The sequence below is a fragment of the Schistocerca nitens genome, chromosome 5 (genome assembly GCF_023898315.1).
Source record: "Schistocerca nitens isolate TAMUIC-IGC-003100 chromosome 5, iqSchNite1.1, whole genome shotgun sequence".
NCBI classification, from domain to species: Eukaryota; Metazoa; Arthropoda; class Insecta; order Orthoptera; family Acrididae; genus Schistocerca; species Schistocerca nitens.
In genome coordinates, this window is record NC_064618.1 from 771,902,650 (window position 1) to 771,918,568 (window position 15,919).

Here is a 15,919-nt window from a genome sequence, read left to right on the forward strand (position 1 = left end):
TTACGGGGGAGGGGGGGTGAAATGGGGGGAGGAAGATCTTTTGTTCCTCACCCAACTTTTCGTCTATCATTACGGGGGAGGGGGGCTGAAGTTGGGGGGGGAGGGGAGGTGGAAGTGGAAGGGATATGTTCTGCCATGCACGAAATTACACGTAGGGTAGAACCCGACATCTTATTTCTTATTTATACAATGTTTTGCACTTGACATGTTTTTGAGAATAAATGATTTACGGTATAAAGTTGTGATTCTGTAGATTTTTTTTTTAACCTTATGGGATTTAACTTTTAAGATCATCAGTCCCTATGGGTACACACTACTTAACCTAAATTATCCTAAGGACAAACACACACACCCATGCCCGAGGAAGGACTCGAACCTCCGCCAGGACCAGCCGCACAGTCCATGGCTGCAGCGCCTCAGACCGCTCGGCTAATCCCGCGCGGTGATTCAGTAGTATCCTAACAGGAATTATTGGTTTGATGTGCTAAACTAAAGTGAAATAAAAGCACAACAGGATACTTCGTTTTATGGAATTCCCTTGGTGCAGGTTGTCAATGGCAGGATCGTTTTAATCATTTCAAAGGCGGGAGAATTCCATTGCAGAGACAATTTCAGGCAACCAAACGTACACACACTGTATGTTACATGCACCACTTACATAATAACCTTAAAACTCGTTTTGTTCCCTTCCCAACAAGAAAGCCGTTAACGAGCTGTCATCGTCATGCAGAAATGTCACAAGATCGTCAAATCGTGGCTCTGATTCCTGTCTTGCAATAGGATGGTTCCCGATCGGTTCTGGTGGTCAAAATAGTTCAAATGGCTCTGAGCACTATGGGACTTAACATCTGAGGTCATCAGTACCCTAAAACTTAGAACTACTTAAACTTAACTAACCTAAGGACATCACGCACATCCATGCCCGAGGCAGGATTCGAACCTGTGACCGTAGCGGTAGCGCGGTTCCAGACTGAAGTGCCTAGAACCGCTCGGCCACTCCGGCCGGCTCTGTTGGTCAGCCTGGATGTGATTTCTCAGGTGGTTACCCGCTCTCGTCTACGTTACCCGTTCTAATCAATTCACTGGTGAACTGCGTAAGTGTTTCCACCTTACGCTTTACACAAACGGCATTTACAGAAAACATCATGTCTACATTAGAACACTAAAACGCAAACCGATTTAAACACTCAAACATCCACCTGTTGATTGAGCCATTAGTCATTCTGTGTACATCAAACAAACATGGAAGCAAGTTCATAGTGAATAAAACAAGTTGAGTGGAATACGTTATTCCGTATTTCCGCAACCAGAGATAGACAAGTTTGTAAAATATGAGTAGAACCCTATTTAAGGATCCACATGCTTCATAGAAATTATTTTTACTTGTATTATTTTCTTGTGGTTTTTCTCAGTTCAGCTTTATCCACTTTTTTTACTGACTACAAATTCCATTGGGGGTATTTGTTTTTACGCGTTAAGAGTAAGATTTTCTAGATTTCTGAGGAGATCTTTGTACTTCATTTGGCATAAAATGATACAGTATTCTCATTTTGCGCTTCTGCAGAGTAAATATTTTTTTGACCTACGCTGAATCAGCCCAGATTCTCCCAAAGGATAGTATTAAATGAAAATAGACACTGCACACGTCTGCAGGTCAATGCAGTGATACAATAAATGATATCTGTAAGTACATGGCAAATAGAATTGGCTTTTTCGCTACTGTATTAACATACTGATGCCCGCTCAGTTTATTATCGATTTGGATATTTAGGAACCTTATTTATCTGAACCCCTTCATCTGTACTTCCAGTCCATGAACTATTTTGAATATCCTGTGAAACTTTAATGGTTAAATTGTTTTCTGTGAACCAGCTGCAAGCCTTATCCGTTATTTTTCTGGCTGTGATGGACTTCTTTGTGTCCTTTATTAGTATTCTAATGTAATCAGAAAACATGATTATTTTGGAATCAGCAGAAAAGAGCAGGACTGGGACTAGCAGCAAACTTTGTGTGTCACCATATTCAAAGTTTCCCAACTTCAAGTATTGTCTCATTCCTGTTTAATCAGTTGTTTATGTGGCCTTCCGCTTCCATGTTATTATACATCAAACGAGCAAGGGGAATGGCTAAGACGCCTTATCGTTTCAGTTTTTCTAGAAGAATTTAATGATCTACACTATCGAAGGCCACAATAACATAAAATGCTCATGTGAAATTTTCTTGTTCTAAAGTACTACAAAAAATATCATATAATGCTGTCTATGAAGAGAAACCTTTCCAGTAAGCTTTCTGAGGTGGTGCTATAACGTTATTCTCAGAGAGGTGGTTCAATATTCGGGTGCAAGCTATCTCTTCTAAAACTTTTGAGATGACAAGAAACAGTTAGACGAGACTATTATTAGAGGTTAGTTACTAAATTTCTTCTTTTATACTTAGGTGTTACTACTGCTTCACTCTATTAAAAAATTCACTGTAACTCAGCCACTGTTAACAAAGGTAACTGATGGGCGGTATTATGAAGCTAGCATACGATTTTAGAACGTATACTGATGTACCATCAGACCATGAAAAGTTACTACCATACAGCATCCAAATTATTTTTGCCACCTCTCTAACAGATAATTTGGCCAAACTGTAGGAGTACGAAATGCCTATATACGTAAGTGTAATGGACATGCTTTCCATGGTCGAATTTTTTGCCCCTTCATTTTAGCTAATGTTAGAAAGAATTCGTTGAATTCAGATATAATTATATGAATTTTATATCATCTGTGTCTCTGCTACTGTTATCCCTCAGTTGAATATCATTTGTCTTACCGAATTTATTCGATTCAAGCTTAATAAAGGTCCAAATGGCATTTGTTTTTTTTTTTTTGCAATATTTTAATTTGTCGAGCACACCACTTGATTTCTGTGCTTTTGATGACTGATTGTAATGCGCCATTAATTCTTTATTATACTAACACTCTACCTGAATTAAAGCTGTCTCTTCCTGGCTAATTATACTTTTATTCCAAATATATGCCACCCGTTCTCTAGAATATCAATGTAATTTAATTGTATCTGACACATTGAAAAGGATAACTGGAATCCCGCTATTGTAAAAGTATTTTTCATAAAACATTAATACGGTCACAAGTAAAGGTGATATCACAGTTTAAAAAAGGAAACCACTATAGCAGTGAGCATATAGAGAAATCAGCGTACTGGACATCGCTTACGAAGTATATGCAAGAATAGTGAACAGGAGGTGAAACATATAGCTGGGAGTTTATTACGGGAAGAATGAATGGGATTTCGGACGGACAGGTCGACAAAAGATGCAGTGTTTACACTGATCAGCCAGAACATTATCACCGCCTATCCAACAGCCGGTATGTCTTCCTTTGGCACAAATAACTGAGGCAGGAAATGGATGCAATTAGGCCATTGTACGTCGCTAGATGGAACTGGCACCACATCTGGACACACAAGACTCATAAGTCCAGTAAATTCCGGGAAGGGGTTGATGAGCTCTGAGGCCACGTTCAATCACATCCCAGACGTGTTAGATCACGTTCCGGTCTGGCGAGTTGTGGGGCCAGCACAGCGACTGAAACTCGCCCCTGTGTTCCTCTAACCACTCCATCACACTTCTGTTCTCGTAACAGGGCGCATTACCTTACTGAAAAATGCCACTGCTGTCGGGAAACAAGAACGTCGTGAAGAGGTGTATGTGGTCTGTAACCAATGTAGGATACTCCATGGCCGTCATGCTCCACTTGACTCATGGATGCCCACGTCAAGGTTCCCCATAGCATAATGGAACCGCCGCCAGATTGCCTCTCTCCCGCCCTACAGGTGTCAAGGAGCTGTACCCCTGAGGAAGGTATCGAGATTCATCAGATCTTGCAATGCTCTGCCACTGCGCGAACGTGCAGTGCCGATGGGCTCGTTGCGATTTCAGCCGCATTTGTCGATGTTGGCACATTCATGGGTCGTCAGCTGTGGATGCCCATCGTTAGGCGTGTTCGGTGGTGTACGGTGCACTGTGTGTGTTCAGACACTCCTGTGCTTTGCCGATCATTAAATTCTGATGTTAGTTCTGCCACAGTTCACCACCTGTCCTGTTTTACTAGTTGGTTTCGCCACGTGTTGCAGACACTCACCACAGCACTCCTCGAACCCTCGACAAGTCGTGCAGTTTCCGAAATGCTCGAGCCGAGCTTCCGAGACATCACGATCTGCCCTCGGTCTAACTCAGATGGAGTGGACGCCTTCCGCTTTCTACGCACAAACAGTACGCTCATTGATACTGCATGCGCAGTTCAAGTGTCGGATTAGCAGTCATTCCTCGCCGGGGGACGCCGTTATCGGCTGGACAGGTTGATCGTAATGTTCTGGCTGATCAACGTATAATAAAAACTAATAATCGATAAACAGAGTGAGTGTAATAGGGTTCAAATGGTTCAGTTGGCTCTGAGCACTATGGAACTTAACTTCTGAGGTCATCAGTCCCCTAGAACATAGAACTACTTAAAACCTAACTAACCTAAGGACATCACACACATCCATGCCCGAGGCAGGATTCGAACCTGCGACCGTAGCGGTCTCGCGGTTCCAGACTGTAGCGCCTAGAACTGCTCGGCCACTCTGGCCGGCGTGTAATACGGAAACCCATTCATCGTTCATTCATTTTATTAAGGCACTCGGTAATATTGGTGGAAAACTGTGGAGATTTTTGAGAAAAAGTGTGTGATCACAAGACCTAATAAGCGTTTTAAAAAGTCTGTACAGACAAACGAATATAATTTTGGATATAAACTCCACTCTAACACAGCCTGCAACCACAAACCAAGGAGTAAGACAATGTTTCAGCATTTTATCCGTACTTTTGATGCTTATTTAGATGACGCAGTTCGGGAATAGAAGAATTTTTTAAAGGGGTAATTAAGATTAACAGTAATTCCCGCTTGAATTGTTATTTATATGCAGACGACGCCACACCGCTGGCCGATAACGAAGACGACGTAGGAAGGGTTACGAAAGGTTTGGAAACAGTACTTTGGGAAGAGTACCATTTGACGATTTAAAAAAAGAAGGAAAAATCAATGGCTTTCAAAGGAAAATGTACTGTAGAAACAGAAATTGTGACTAACAATAAAACAAGTCAAACATTTTAACTATTTACCGTTGACGCCACATATATGTGTGACGAAGACGGAAAGAAGAAATGGGCAGAGGTTGGGAATATTTGTGGAATAACAGACAGATGTCTACAGAATAAAACGACGATAGAAACAAAATTGGAATTTTACAAGATGACGGCAGTTTCAGTGCTTCCTTTCCGAAGTGAATCGTGAGTAATATACAAGTGTCAGGAAAGTTGCAAACGAGCCACAGAAATGAGGTTGCTAAGGGCAATAAGGGATGCTCAAGTGGCGGCAGATTTCTAAATTCGGAAATTGGGGAAGAACTGAATATATTTAATGTCCTCAATAAAATTCAAGAAAATAGGAGAACCGGAATGAAAATTCGAAGGAATAACTGAAGAACAATTACGTCTCCCGATAAGAAGATTTAAGCCGGTTGGGAGAAGAAGTCAAGGAAGGCCGAGAATGTGATGGGCACCGTAACAGACAAAATAAAAAGGAAGCCTAGTGCTTGAGGTGAAGACGGTAATGATTAGTTTCTTCTCAACTGTGTGTCCTTGATAAACTTCTCGTAGTTAGTCTTGCAAATTTTCTTTCCACAACGTAACTGAAGCAATGTTTATGACTGAGGAAAGTCATATATTTCTTTCCGTAGTTAAACAAAGATTCTGTTACAGCGTCTGGCACTAGAGTTGGATGACCATTTCCCTAACCTTTTCCTACTAAGCAAATCACATGTTTCTATTCTTTGTAGCTTTCTAACTCGCATGAAGCATGTGAAGATGTTCTCCTGATTCCAAACCTCTATTTAATAGTGAATGAAATTTTGTATTTTGTGACTCTAAAAGACGGTCAAGGTGTTCTCTAGGATGATTAGTTTCTACATGGTTTTCCATATCAGTGACTAAATTGGAAAAAAGGAAAGAAAAAGTACGCCCATGTATTACAGAATGAATTTATACTTTGCAGCGGAGTGTGTGCTGTTTCGAAAATTCGCACAGAATGAACCTATGTGCCGATACGGTAATCGAACTCGGACCTCTATTTTTGATGGCAGGTGCTGTACCGACATTGTTTTCGTCATTGTTCTCGTAACTTGGTCTGTGCGGATGCCGCATGACACCTTTTCAAATTCATCGTTGAATACTTCATTCAGTTTTTTTTTTAATTTTTATCACAGCAGGCAGCTAGGCTTCCTACCGAGCTACTGTATAGGCTATAACCGGCCGAGCTATCCAAGCACGACCAACGACCCACGCTCATAGCTTAAGTTCCGCCATTACCTTGTATGCGGGATTGGCGGACGTGAGGGGTACTGGTGCTGCAAGCATGGCTCGTAGGTAGTGCCTGCAAAAGGCAATGGTCGCTATTTCGATTCCCAGTCCCCCACTCAAGAAGTTTCAGGTCGACGTATAACGTATATGAGCTATTTTTTTTCACATCTACTCCACGTAAAATCTTATTGCAAATAACGTACTATTCAAAATAAAGAAACGTGTTTGTCAATACTGGACGTTCGTAAAGATAATAAAAATTTTGCTTTTGAAAATTTGTATCAGAAGTGGGTTAGTGTTTGCCTTTATCAATAATTATATCAACCGAGCATTTTCCTTGGACCAACTCAAATTCTAAATTCCACATTTGAGTACCTCCAGGTTCTCCGAAAGTATGTTCAAATTATTTCCAGTAACTTTGGAATAGCACAAGAGAGAGAGAGAGAGAGAGAGAGAGAGAGAGAGAGAGAGAGACAGAGAGAGAGAGAGAGAGAGAGATTCACAGAATGTCGGGTGTTACTGCCGCCACAGTAACATATATTATTCGATGGGAGGAAAGCACTTATTTACCGTTGAAAATATATTCGGCGAATATTTACGCTAAATACATGTAACACTGAAAATTTGAATCCATCTGACAAGGCTTAAATGATGAAAGCACTTGCTGACGAAAAGCGGGAAATATGGTTTCAAGGAAAATATTTAAAATGTGGTTTATTAATCACTTTGCAATCACTTTGTAAATTTCTATGACTTACAACATGTTATCCTAAACGCCGAAACTTCCGGACTGAGAAGTCGAGATCGATACATAAAACTAGGGTACTCCCTGACGCAAAAGATTGTTTTCAGATGGACGCGTACTACGCCTTAGGTCAGTGAATGATACATTAAGTATTTTCTCGTTTTCAGCTGCAGAATGATTTTATTAGCTCTTTAAGTATATAAACTCATTTCGACAGTTTGCCATTTTCAAGTAATCCTGCAATATACAATAAGCAACATTTTCGTCTAGGGTTATAAAGTATATGTTAAATGGCCTACTCTACTTTTGCAGATATTTACGTTTTTATATGTCACAGCAAACTGTCTTGGAGAGTCTACTGAGATTATTTCTCAGTTCCCGCGTCGTTGAGGCTTGTCAAAAATTTATATGTTGTGTCACCTTTTGCATCTTTCCATTTGCACTTACGTTCGTATCAAATGGCTCTGAGCACTATGGGAATCAACATCTTAGGTCATAAGTCCTCTAGAACTTAGAACTACTTAAACCTAACTAACCTAAGGACATCACACACACCCATGCCCGCGGCAGGATTCGAACCTGCGACCGCAGCAGCCGGCCGTTCGTATCACAGCACAATCAATTCCAGTGTCACACATCTCTTTACAACAAATGTACAATTCATAGGCACGGAACCTGCCGAAACGAGAATCGTCGTTTGTACATAACGACCTAATAAAATCATTGTGCAGCAGCAAATGGCGAAGTAATTCGTTACTCTCCAAAGATTCCTTTCGCAGTCGGAGACGAATCATCGAGGAATCGTTATATGGTATACCAATCACGGCCTCTCAGACTTGAAGTTGTAACTCAAATGACAGGGGCCATGGAAGTCTACACTATACGATGAAAACCACAACTATTTTGCCACATTTCTTGTAGCCTCACTACCACTGTCGCAGACATGAAAAACATATTCTGCTTTCTTCTCATAAATAACGCGTCTCTCCACCATAAAGATGAAGTAAAATGTTTATTACATACTTATGAAGTGTGTATATTGAAACTGAGTAATTGACCAGATTGTTCTTGCTGTTGTTTTCACTAAGGGGGAAGAGTAAGGTAAGCAGTGTTCCAGACTTTTACCACGGGACAGATTGCCGACAAACGGAAATGACGTCTGGACACTGTTACAGGCGCTAGCTAGTGCACACTCTCTCGAAATAGATCATAAATTATTATAACAAACATTAAAAAGTGAAACGAATCGTATTCTTCTCGATTAACAAAATTTTGCGACGCACTCCAACGGAGTTCGTGGTATAGTAAAACGTTTGAACGAATTCTTTGGAAACCCCGTTCTACTTTATGCTTAACTGTAGAAGTTGGATGTTTAACTCCACGACATTCGTCCCCAGACGGTCAGCACGCGGGCGTATCCGAATTGCTTAGAGCATGCAGAAAATGCTTTACGGGAATGTGTAGAAACATGGCAGGCACTTATAGTAAAAGGATACCGGGAGCTTCAAATTAAAGAAAGAAAAATTAAACACTGGATACCTAGAGTATCACCGACCTACACTCAAACAAAAAGCTATCACACCTTGGAAATATTCTGATCGTCTATTCCGTTTAGTAATGCATGATGCGAGTTTCGTTAACATGTGAAAGAAACAATCTATGTCAACTTACTGTGGTGGAACTTGATAATAGTGTAGAGAAGAGCGAAAACGCAAGCAATATCGCACCCAGCGAAAGCTGCCACGCACCTCCTTCCCTCGCCAAAAAAAAAAAAAACCAACATTCTGCTACCGAATCAGAGCGACATAAAAATTTAGTATCACTTTCTATGTAATCACAACACATCATGTAGCAAGTGTACCCAGAGCACTTGCGAGTCGAGTGATATCTCAAAAATATTTTGTTACTCAGCATGAGACTAAGATGGGTTAGTCCATACCTCTTTCCCTGCACACACACCCTCCCCCCCCCCCCCCCGCCTCCCACGACGCCTCTAGCCACCCCCGTCCCTTTCCCCTAGCAGCGTCTGATACGCCCATGACATTAGAATTACGGCGAATTTTGCTGCAGACTTCCGCAGCTGCACACAGTGATCTATTATTTCCAGTGGTTTAAAAGCCCTTTTCAGCTGAGGGCACATAGTCTTAAGCAGTATCATTAGTTTGACGGTTAATTTGTGTTCGAGAACCCACACCAGTGTTATCGGGGTCAGCGTAACGTTTTATATTTGTAGTCTGCATAAACCATCTCTGTCCATTTTGTCAAAGAACAGTATAACTAAGAAGTTTATTCGTACCCCTTTTGTCTCTGTTTTGTTGCCACTCAGATATCGAACACACTAGCACCAAGAATTTTTTTGCACCGTTCCAACAGAATTAATAAGGATTTCGTTAGACATGGTGCATGAGCTTCGATTCACAGGTTGAGGTCCGCGCTGCAGAGACACTATCTCTACCCGTAAATTTCAACTGAAGTCTTTTAGATAACCGATCCAATACTCTCCAGATAACACCTCTGATTTCTCGCTATGTGTCAGTTCATTCAGCCAACTGAAGCAAACTGTGAAAAGTGTCGTATAAGGCGCCATTTTGCCAGAGATATTGTTTGTGACATCCAGTCACATCCTGGCGGAACTGGATTTCATTGAAGTACCCTTATAATGATTTAGTGTTCCATGTGGAATGAAGAGTACGGTTGCGCAATGTATAATATGTTACTCAAGATCAAATCTCTGCAAGGGAACTGCAAGACAACCCTGATCTGCTTTGTGGACCTAGGTCGGCACCAAAAAGCTCCTAATACTGCGGCAGTTTTGTAACTATGCGCTAGATTAAGCTACTATCGTAAATAACATAGACACATAATAAGGTGTGAAGCCGCAAAAACGAGAAATAATCCCTAGGGGATGCCTCTCATTGGTTTCAAACACGACTCATATCGAAAAATTATTTCCTTACTATTTGTTCTTATTTATCACGCTGGCTGAAAACTGACAGTATACTGTCTTTCCAACAATATTTCAGATGAATTTTAAATGCAACGAACTTTATTTTTAAGTACTTTTGAGGATTCCCTCGACAAATTCATATTAGTGCGGGAATCGATCGTTAGAAAGTAGCCTGTCAATTCGTTTCACTTATTCGTTAATCCGTGAGCTATATGAACCATTTTGACTTGTGTTCTTTGTCGCCCAATCAGCGCAGAAAAATTTCAGACGACTTGGAATGAAGAATACTGAGCGGAAGTAATACCAGCTTGCTTCAATTCCATGTATTTACAGAGTCGGAGGTAAGAAGACAGAGACTGGAGTAATTAAAAGTGTTGCAGCGAAGAAGACCACAATACAAATTGAAGCAGGTGAACTTTATTCACTTGTGCTTGCATTTTAATCAGTTAGTTTCACTGTAACTGTTTTCGTTTTATAAAGAAATGCCCTTAATTTTATTCCAATGGCTTCTCCATTTCCTTCAACCAGTGTCTGAGGAAATCATACGGCTCAGAAACGGGGCCAGGTGAAATCCAAAGAGCGAACTAGCTAAAGAGCTCTTACGGAGCAGTAACGAAACACAAACAAAACTCCCGCCAGCCCCTGGCTACAGAACTTGAGAGGGAATTTAATTCCGTAACGTGGAAGTATTAGGGTTAACTCCGCGGCCGGACGGAGACCGCAGAAACTCGGCGAGTGGCTGCGTAATTTCTGAGGCGGGCACACGCTCCGTGCACTTCTTTCTGCTGCTGTTCCCGACTGAACGATGCGGGGCGGAGCAGCTACAAGTCTGCGGATATTCCAGGGACGTTACTTTACCCCATCGACAATAAGGATATATTTCGCGTTACTGGATGCCTTTGTCAACTGTTGCGTTACGTGAAACCACCTTATTCCAGGCTGTTTGCTGTGCTATGCGTGTGTGCACAATCCTAAGCAGGGTATTTTCAACACGAACACTATAACTGTAGTGCTTTTCGGCGTTTTTGTAGGTTCTTGAAAGGAATCTGGTTTGTTGCTGACAGCCAAATATTATCAAAAGTGTCTAGCTTGACAGCAAGAGGGGCGATATTTTCACCTACGTGATCAGCATACATGAATTTGATAACGTAGTTTAAAACTTACTTAAAGGTAAAGGTAAGCACCTATAAAGTGAGTTGCGAGGTAAGTAGAACAACTTGCTCCGAAACCTACCGCAATTAAAATTTCCTCTCGTCGAGTGAACAGCGTCATTATCCCTCAACCTGATAGTTGTTTTTCTCTGCTACTCCTCACTCTGCCTCCTTTTCCTAACACCCTGCCCCGTGCCTTATGCTCTTTCTCTTGGTTTCCTCTTCCACTTCTACTCTCTCCCTCATACCCCCCCCCCCCCCCCGCCACTCTCGGTCTAGCTATCCCTTTCCCCTCTGCTTCTAGACCCCTCCACTCCCTCCTCACCCCATCCACGTATATGTGCACACACACTCATGAACCAAGTTATTACCTTGCCTGTCTCTTCGTCTTCCTGCATCTGTATAGATTATATCCTCTTCTGTCCTCTCTAACCTGCGACTGATCTCCTCAATCCATAACAATATGTGCTTATCTCTCTCTCTATATCTCTCTCTCTCTCTCTCTCTCTCTGTGTGTGTGTGTGTGTGTGTGTGTGTGTGTGTGTGTGTGTGTGTGTGGGAGAGAGAGAGAGAGAGAGAGAGAGAGAGAGAGAGTGTAAATGTGCGCGCGTGTGTGTGTATGTCAGAGAGACAGGGACGTAGAGAGAGAGGGGGGGAGTCAGAGCTTTACAGGTACGGAAAAAGCAACGGGTGCAGTGACAAAATAGAGAGAATAAATAGGGAAAATATGGAAAAGGTGTGAGAAGCAGTGACTTCATATCACATCGGCAAACTTGGCTAGTTTTTCGCTTCTTGCAGCTGTTTAAGCAGTAACTGATAGAGTATATATGGCCGTGTCTGTGCCGGAATATAAACTGTGAAATTACTGAGTTAGGCTGATAGGAATTCTGCGTATATGGAAACACAAGAATTATAATAATTAGTAGCCACAAATTACCTCCGTATCATACTAAAAATAATGTGAAATTATTTTAATTGAATTGAGACACCAACACGATCCGAGGCAGGATTAGCAACGCCTTTCATTTGGAGCAACTCTTACAACAGGTCCGTAAGGCTGGCTGCGTGACCCACAATAGCTGTTTCTCTTTGTAGCAGCGGTAAATGTTACCGCTCACTTATCTGTTCTGTTTAAAAGACGTGAAAAAAGAAAGGCAAAAGGCAAAGTAAAGAATTCCTCGTTACTAAATCTACGAAAACTTGTGATCTTAGCGTTTGTCAATATCTTCTAAGAAACTGTAATGAAAATGTGATTATTCCCGCACAGGTGTAAGTCATCTAACAACAGGTTCGTTGAGCGTAATGGTAGGCATTTGCTGAACGAAACGAAAATTTCATTTTCTGCGCAGGTTTATGGATAGATAAATTAGAAGGCTACTTACTCTCTTTTGCCAGTAGGCCTGTCGAAGAAACAAGCGCGAGGGCCAACAGAAGTCCATCCCAACCACTTCTGCCACTCATTTTCTAGAACTCTAGAGTCTGCAGATCTTCGATTCCGTATGAAATTCCATCCGAACCAATTACCTTTGACGATTAACGTAGATTTGCGGTCTCACAGATATACGACCACATATTTTCTAACGACTAACGACGGAAAAGTATGGTCTGACCACTTAGAGGGCCGCAGGAAGCTCCGAAAGTCACTCGCGGGATGCGCACTGCAGATAAAAACGATCTTCCAGAGTTTTTTATCAAGTGAAAGAGAAACTTGGTCATTGTTAGCACAAGTACACAGTTTGTCCAGAAAACGTCAGTCTTGAATAGAGGAGTGCTCTGAGCAGTCTATCAGAATTTGTGTTCTGACGCGCGGACGCAGGATTCGGAGGGTGCCGAGCGCGCGTCGTAACATATGGAGAGGCGAATCTCGTCAACGCACTCGCGGGGGGTCCGTCACGCCGCGTAAGTGGGTCACAGCATCCGGCCGAGACGTCAGCGCGTGGCGCGGCCACCGGAGGCGGTCGAGTCGGCTCTGCGGCACGGGGGCGGCAGCAGCGCCGCCCCTCGCCTCCCCAGCGGCGCCGCAGACGCCAGCAGCATCGCCCGGGCGCGTCCAGTCGGACCAGTAGCCGCCGCCGCGCTAGCGATCGCAGCAGCCACACACAGCCCGGCGGCGAGCGAGCGGGCACCGCGACGCGCTCTGACGTCATCGGAGCGGGGCGCCGACGCCGACGCCGCCGCCGCCGACGCCGGGGTGTCGGCGCACGCGCCGTGGCGACGCCTCCGACGCCGGCATCTGCTCCAGCCGCCGCTGCGTTGGCCCGATACCGCCGGCCCGGCCCGGCGCACGGTGTCTGTCGCGCGACAGAGGCGCGCCCCTGCTAGCGGGCCCAGTGAATAATGTAGCTCTCGACACTTAAGCGTCGGCGGCGGATGCTCGACAGGGAGGCGGAGGAAGAGAGAGAGAGAGGCGGACGAAGAGCGCGCCAGTACGGCTGGGGGGCGGGGAGCGGCCCGCGGCGTTTCGCCCGGCCGCGGCGCGCTTCTTGCTCTTCTTCCTTCGCGGACCCAGCAGCGATGCACTACGGCACGAGGAACCGGACGCTCGCGTCATAGAAATGCAAATTACCGCAGCGGCGGAGATGGACGAGCTGAAAGGTGCGCGTGGGCCGAGTAGGCGCGCACCGCCGAACGGTACAACCCTTTTAAAAATGACTCGTTCTTCGGAGGAGCAGCGGAGGATGAAAAGGAGACAGGAAGCGAGGGAGGGAGTGAAACATCGTGGGGGGGAGGGGACTGTGAGTGGCGTCGCGAGCGTCGTCCGCCTGTGCCGGTGCTGCTTGAATATTCAGGCGCCTTTTCCGGCGCTTTTCTCCTTTAAACGGCGACCGTCCCACTGCAGGAATTGGGTCAGAAATATTCACCGTGATATTGTACACTGCGCCTGGTTGCGTCGTTACTTTTAAATTCCGCGCACTGGCTTCACAGCCGGGAGGAGTATGGTTCGAATCCCTGCCACGTCACCTCACATATTTTTTGTTATATACTTCGATAATTAAGTATATAATATTAAAGTACAATCAAAACCACTAGCAATAGGCTCTTTGAGAGTAATCTATATTCTTATTAGTTAACTTCTATTTTGTATACTTGACATTGAGCTTCCATTCTCTGATAAGTTCGATTTCCGTTTTCGAGACGCAGTTCCTATGGGATCCTATGTGATTGTAGAGGTCAATCCTGAAGTTCCAAATTTTTACACATTGTTGGCAAACCTTTATTCTTGTGGGGGCTGACTGCATAGCGTTGCTTATCTTTAAGAGTTCCCGTTGTTTCCTAGCTCTGAGCTTTTCAGTTTCCTGTTGCGCACCTTAGTTGTTCGAAGTGCTGAATTTCTTTCCAGACACTGCGACTGGAGTTAAGTGCAATAGTTTCCTAGTTACCAGTTTCAGTTTGAAGTACAGGGTGTTTAAAAAATGACCGGTATATTTGAAACGGCAATAAAAACTAAACGAGCAGCGATAGAAATACACCGTTTGTTGCAATATGCTTGGGACAACAGTACATTTTCAGGCGGACAAACTTTCGAAATTACAGTAGTTACAATTTTCAACAACAGATGGCGCTGCAAGTGATGTGAAAGATATAGAAGACAACGCAGTCCGTGGGTGCGCCATTCTGTACGTCGTCTTTCTGCTGTAAGCGTGTGCTGTTCACAACGTGCAAGTGTGCTGTAGACAACATGGTTTATTCCTTAGAACAGAGGATTTTTCTGGTGTTGGAATTCCACCGCCTAGAACACAGTGTTGTTGCAACAAGACGAAGTTTTCAACGGAGGTTTAATGTAACCAAAGGACCGAAAAGCGATACAATAAAGGATCTGTTTGAAAAATTTCAACGGACTGGGAACGTGACGGATGAACGTGCTGGAAAGGTAGGGCGACCGCGTACGGCAACCACAGAGGGCAACGCGCAGCTAGTGCAGCAGGTGATCCAACAGCGGCCTTGGGTTTCCGTTCGCCGTGTTGCAGCTGCGGTCCAAATGACGCCAACGTCCACGTATCGTCTCATGCGCCAGAGTTTACACCTCTATCCATACAAAATTCAAACGCGGCAACCCCTCAGCACTGCTACCATTGCTGCACGAGAGACATTCGCTAACGATATAGTGCACAGGATTGATGACGGCGATATGCATGTGGGCAGCATTTGGTTTACTGACGAAGCTTATTTTTACCTGGACGGCTTCGTCAATAAACCGAACTGGCGCATATGGGGAACCGAAAAGCCCCATGTTGCAGTCCCATCGTCCCTGCATCCTCAAAAAGTACTGGTCTGGGCCGCCATGTCTTCCAAAGGAATCATTGGCCCATTTTTCAGATCCGAAACGATTACTGCATCACGCTATCTGGACATTCTTCGTGAATTTGTGGCGGTACAAACTGCCTTAGACGACACTGCGAACACCTCGTGGTTTATGCAAGATGGTGCCCGGCCACATCGCACGGCCGACGTCTTTAATTTCCTGAATGAATATTTCGATGATCGTGTGATTGCTTTGGGCCATCCGAAACATACAGGAGGCGGCGTGGATTGGCCTCCCTATTCGCCAGACATGAACCCCTGTGACTTCTTTCTGTGGGGACACTTGAAAGGCCAGGTATACCGCCAGAATCCAGAAACAATTGAACAGCTGAAGCAGTACATCTCATCTGCATGTGAAGCCATTCCGC

At 43.9% G+C, this 15,919-nt stretch overlaps 1 protein-coding gene across 1 annotated transcript in view; it reads right to left on the minus strand.

Moving 5' to 3' along the window:
- Positions 1 to 12,751, minus strand: part of LOC126260711 (hemicentin-1-like) — a 768,668-nt gene extending 755,917 nt beyond the window's left edge. Inside the window, exon 1 of the mRNA XM_049958048.1 lies at positions 12,632 to 12,751. Within this exon, the coding sequence (XP_049814005.1) occupies positions 12,632 to 12,710 (79 nt within the window). The 5' untranslated portion in view covers positions 12,711 to 12,751. The remainder of the gene's footprint in view (positions 1 to 12,631) is intronic.
- Positions 12,752 to 15,919: the final 3,168 nt, after the last annotated feature.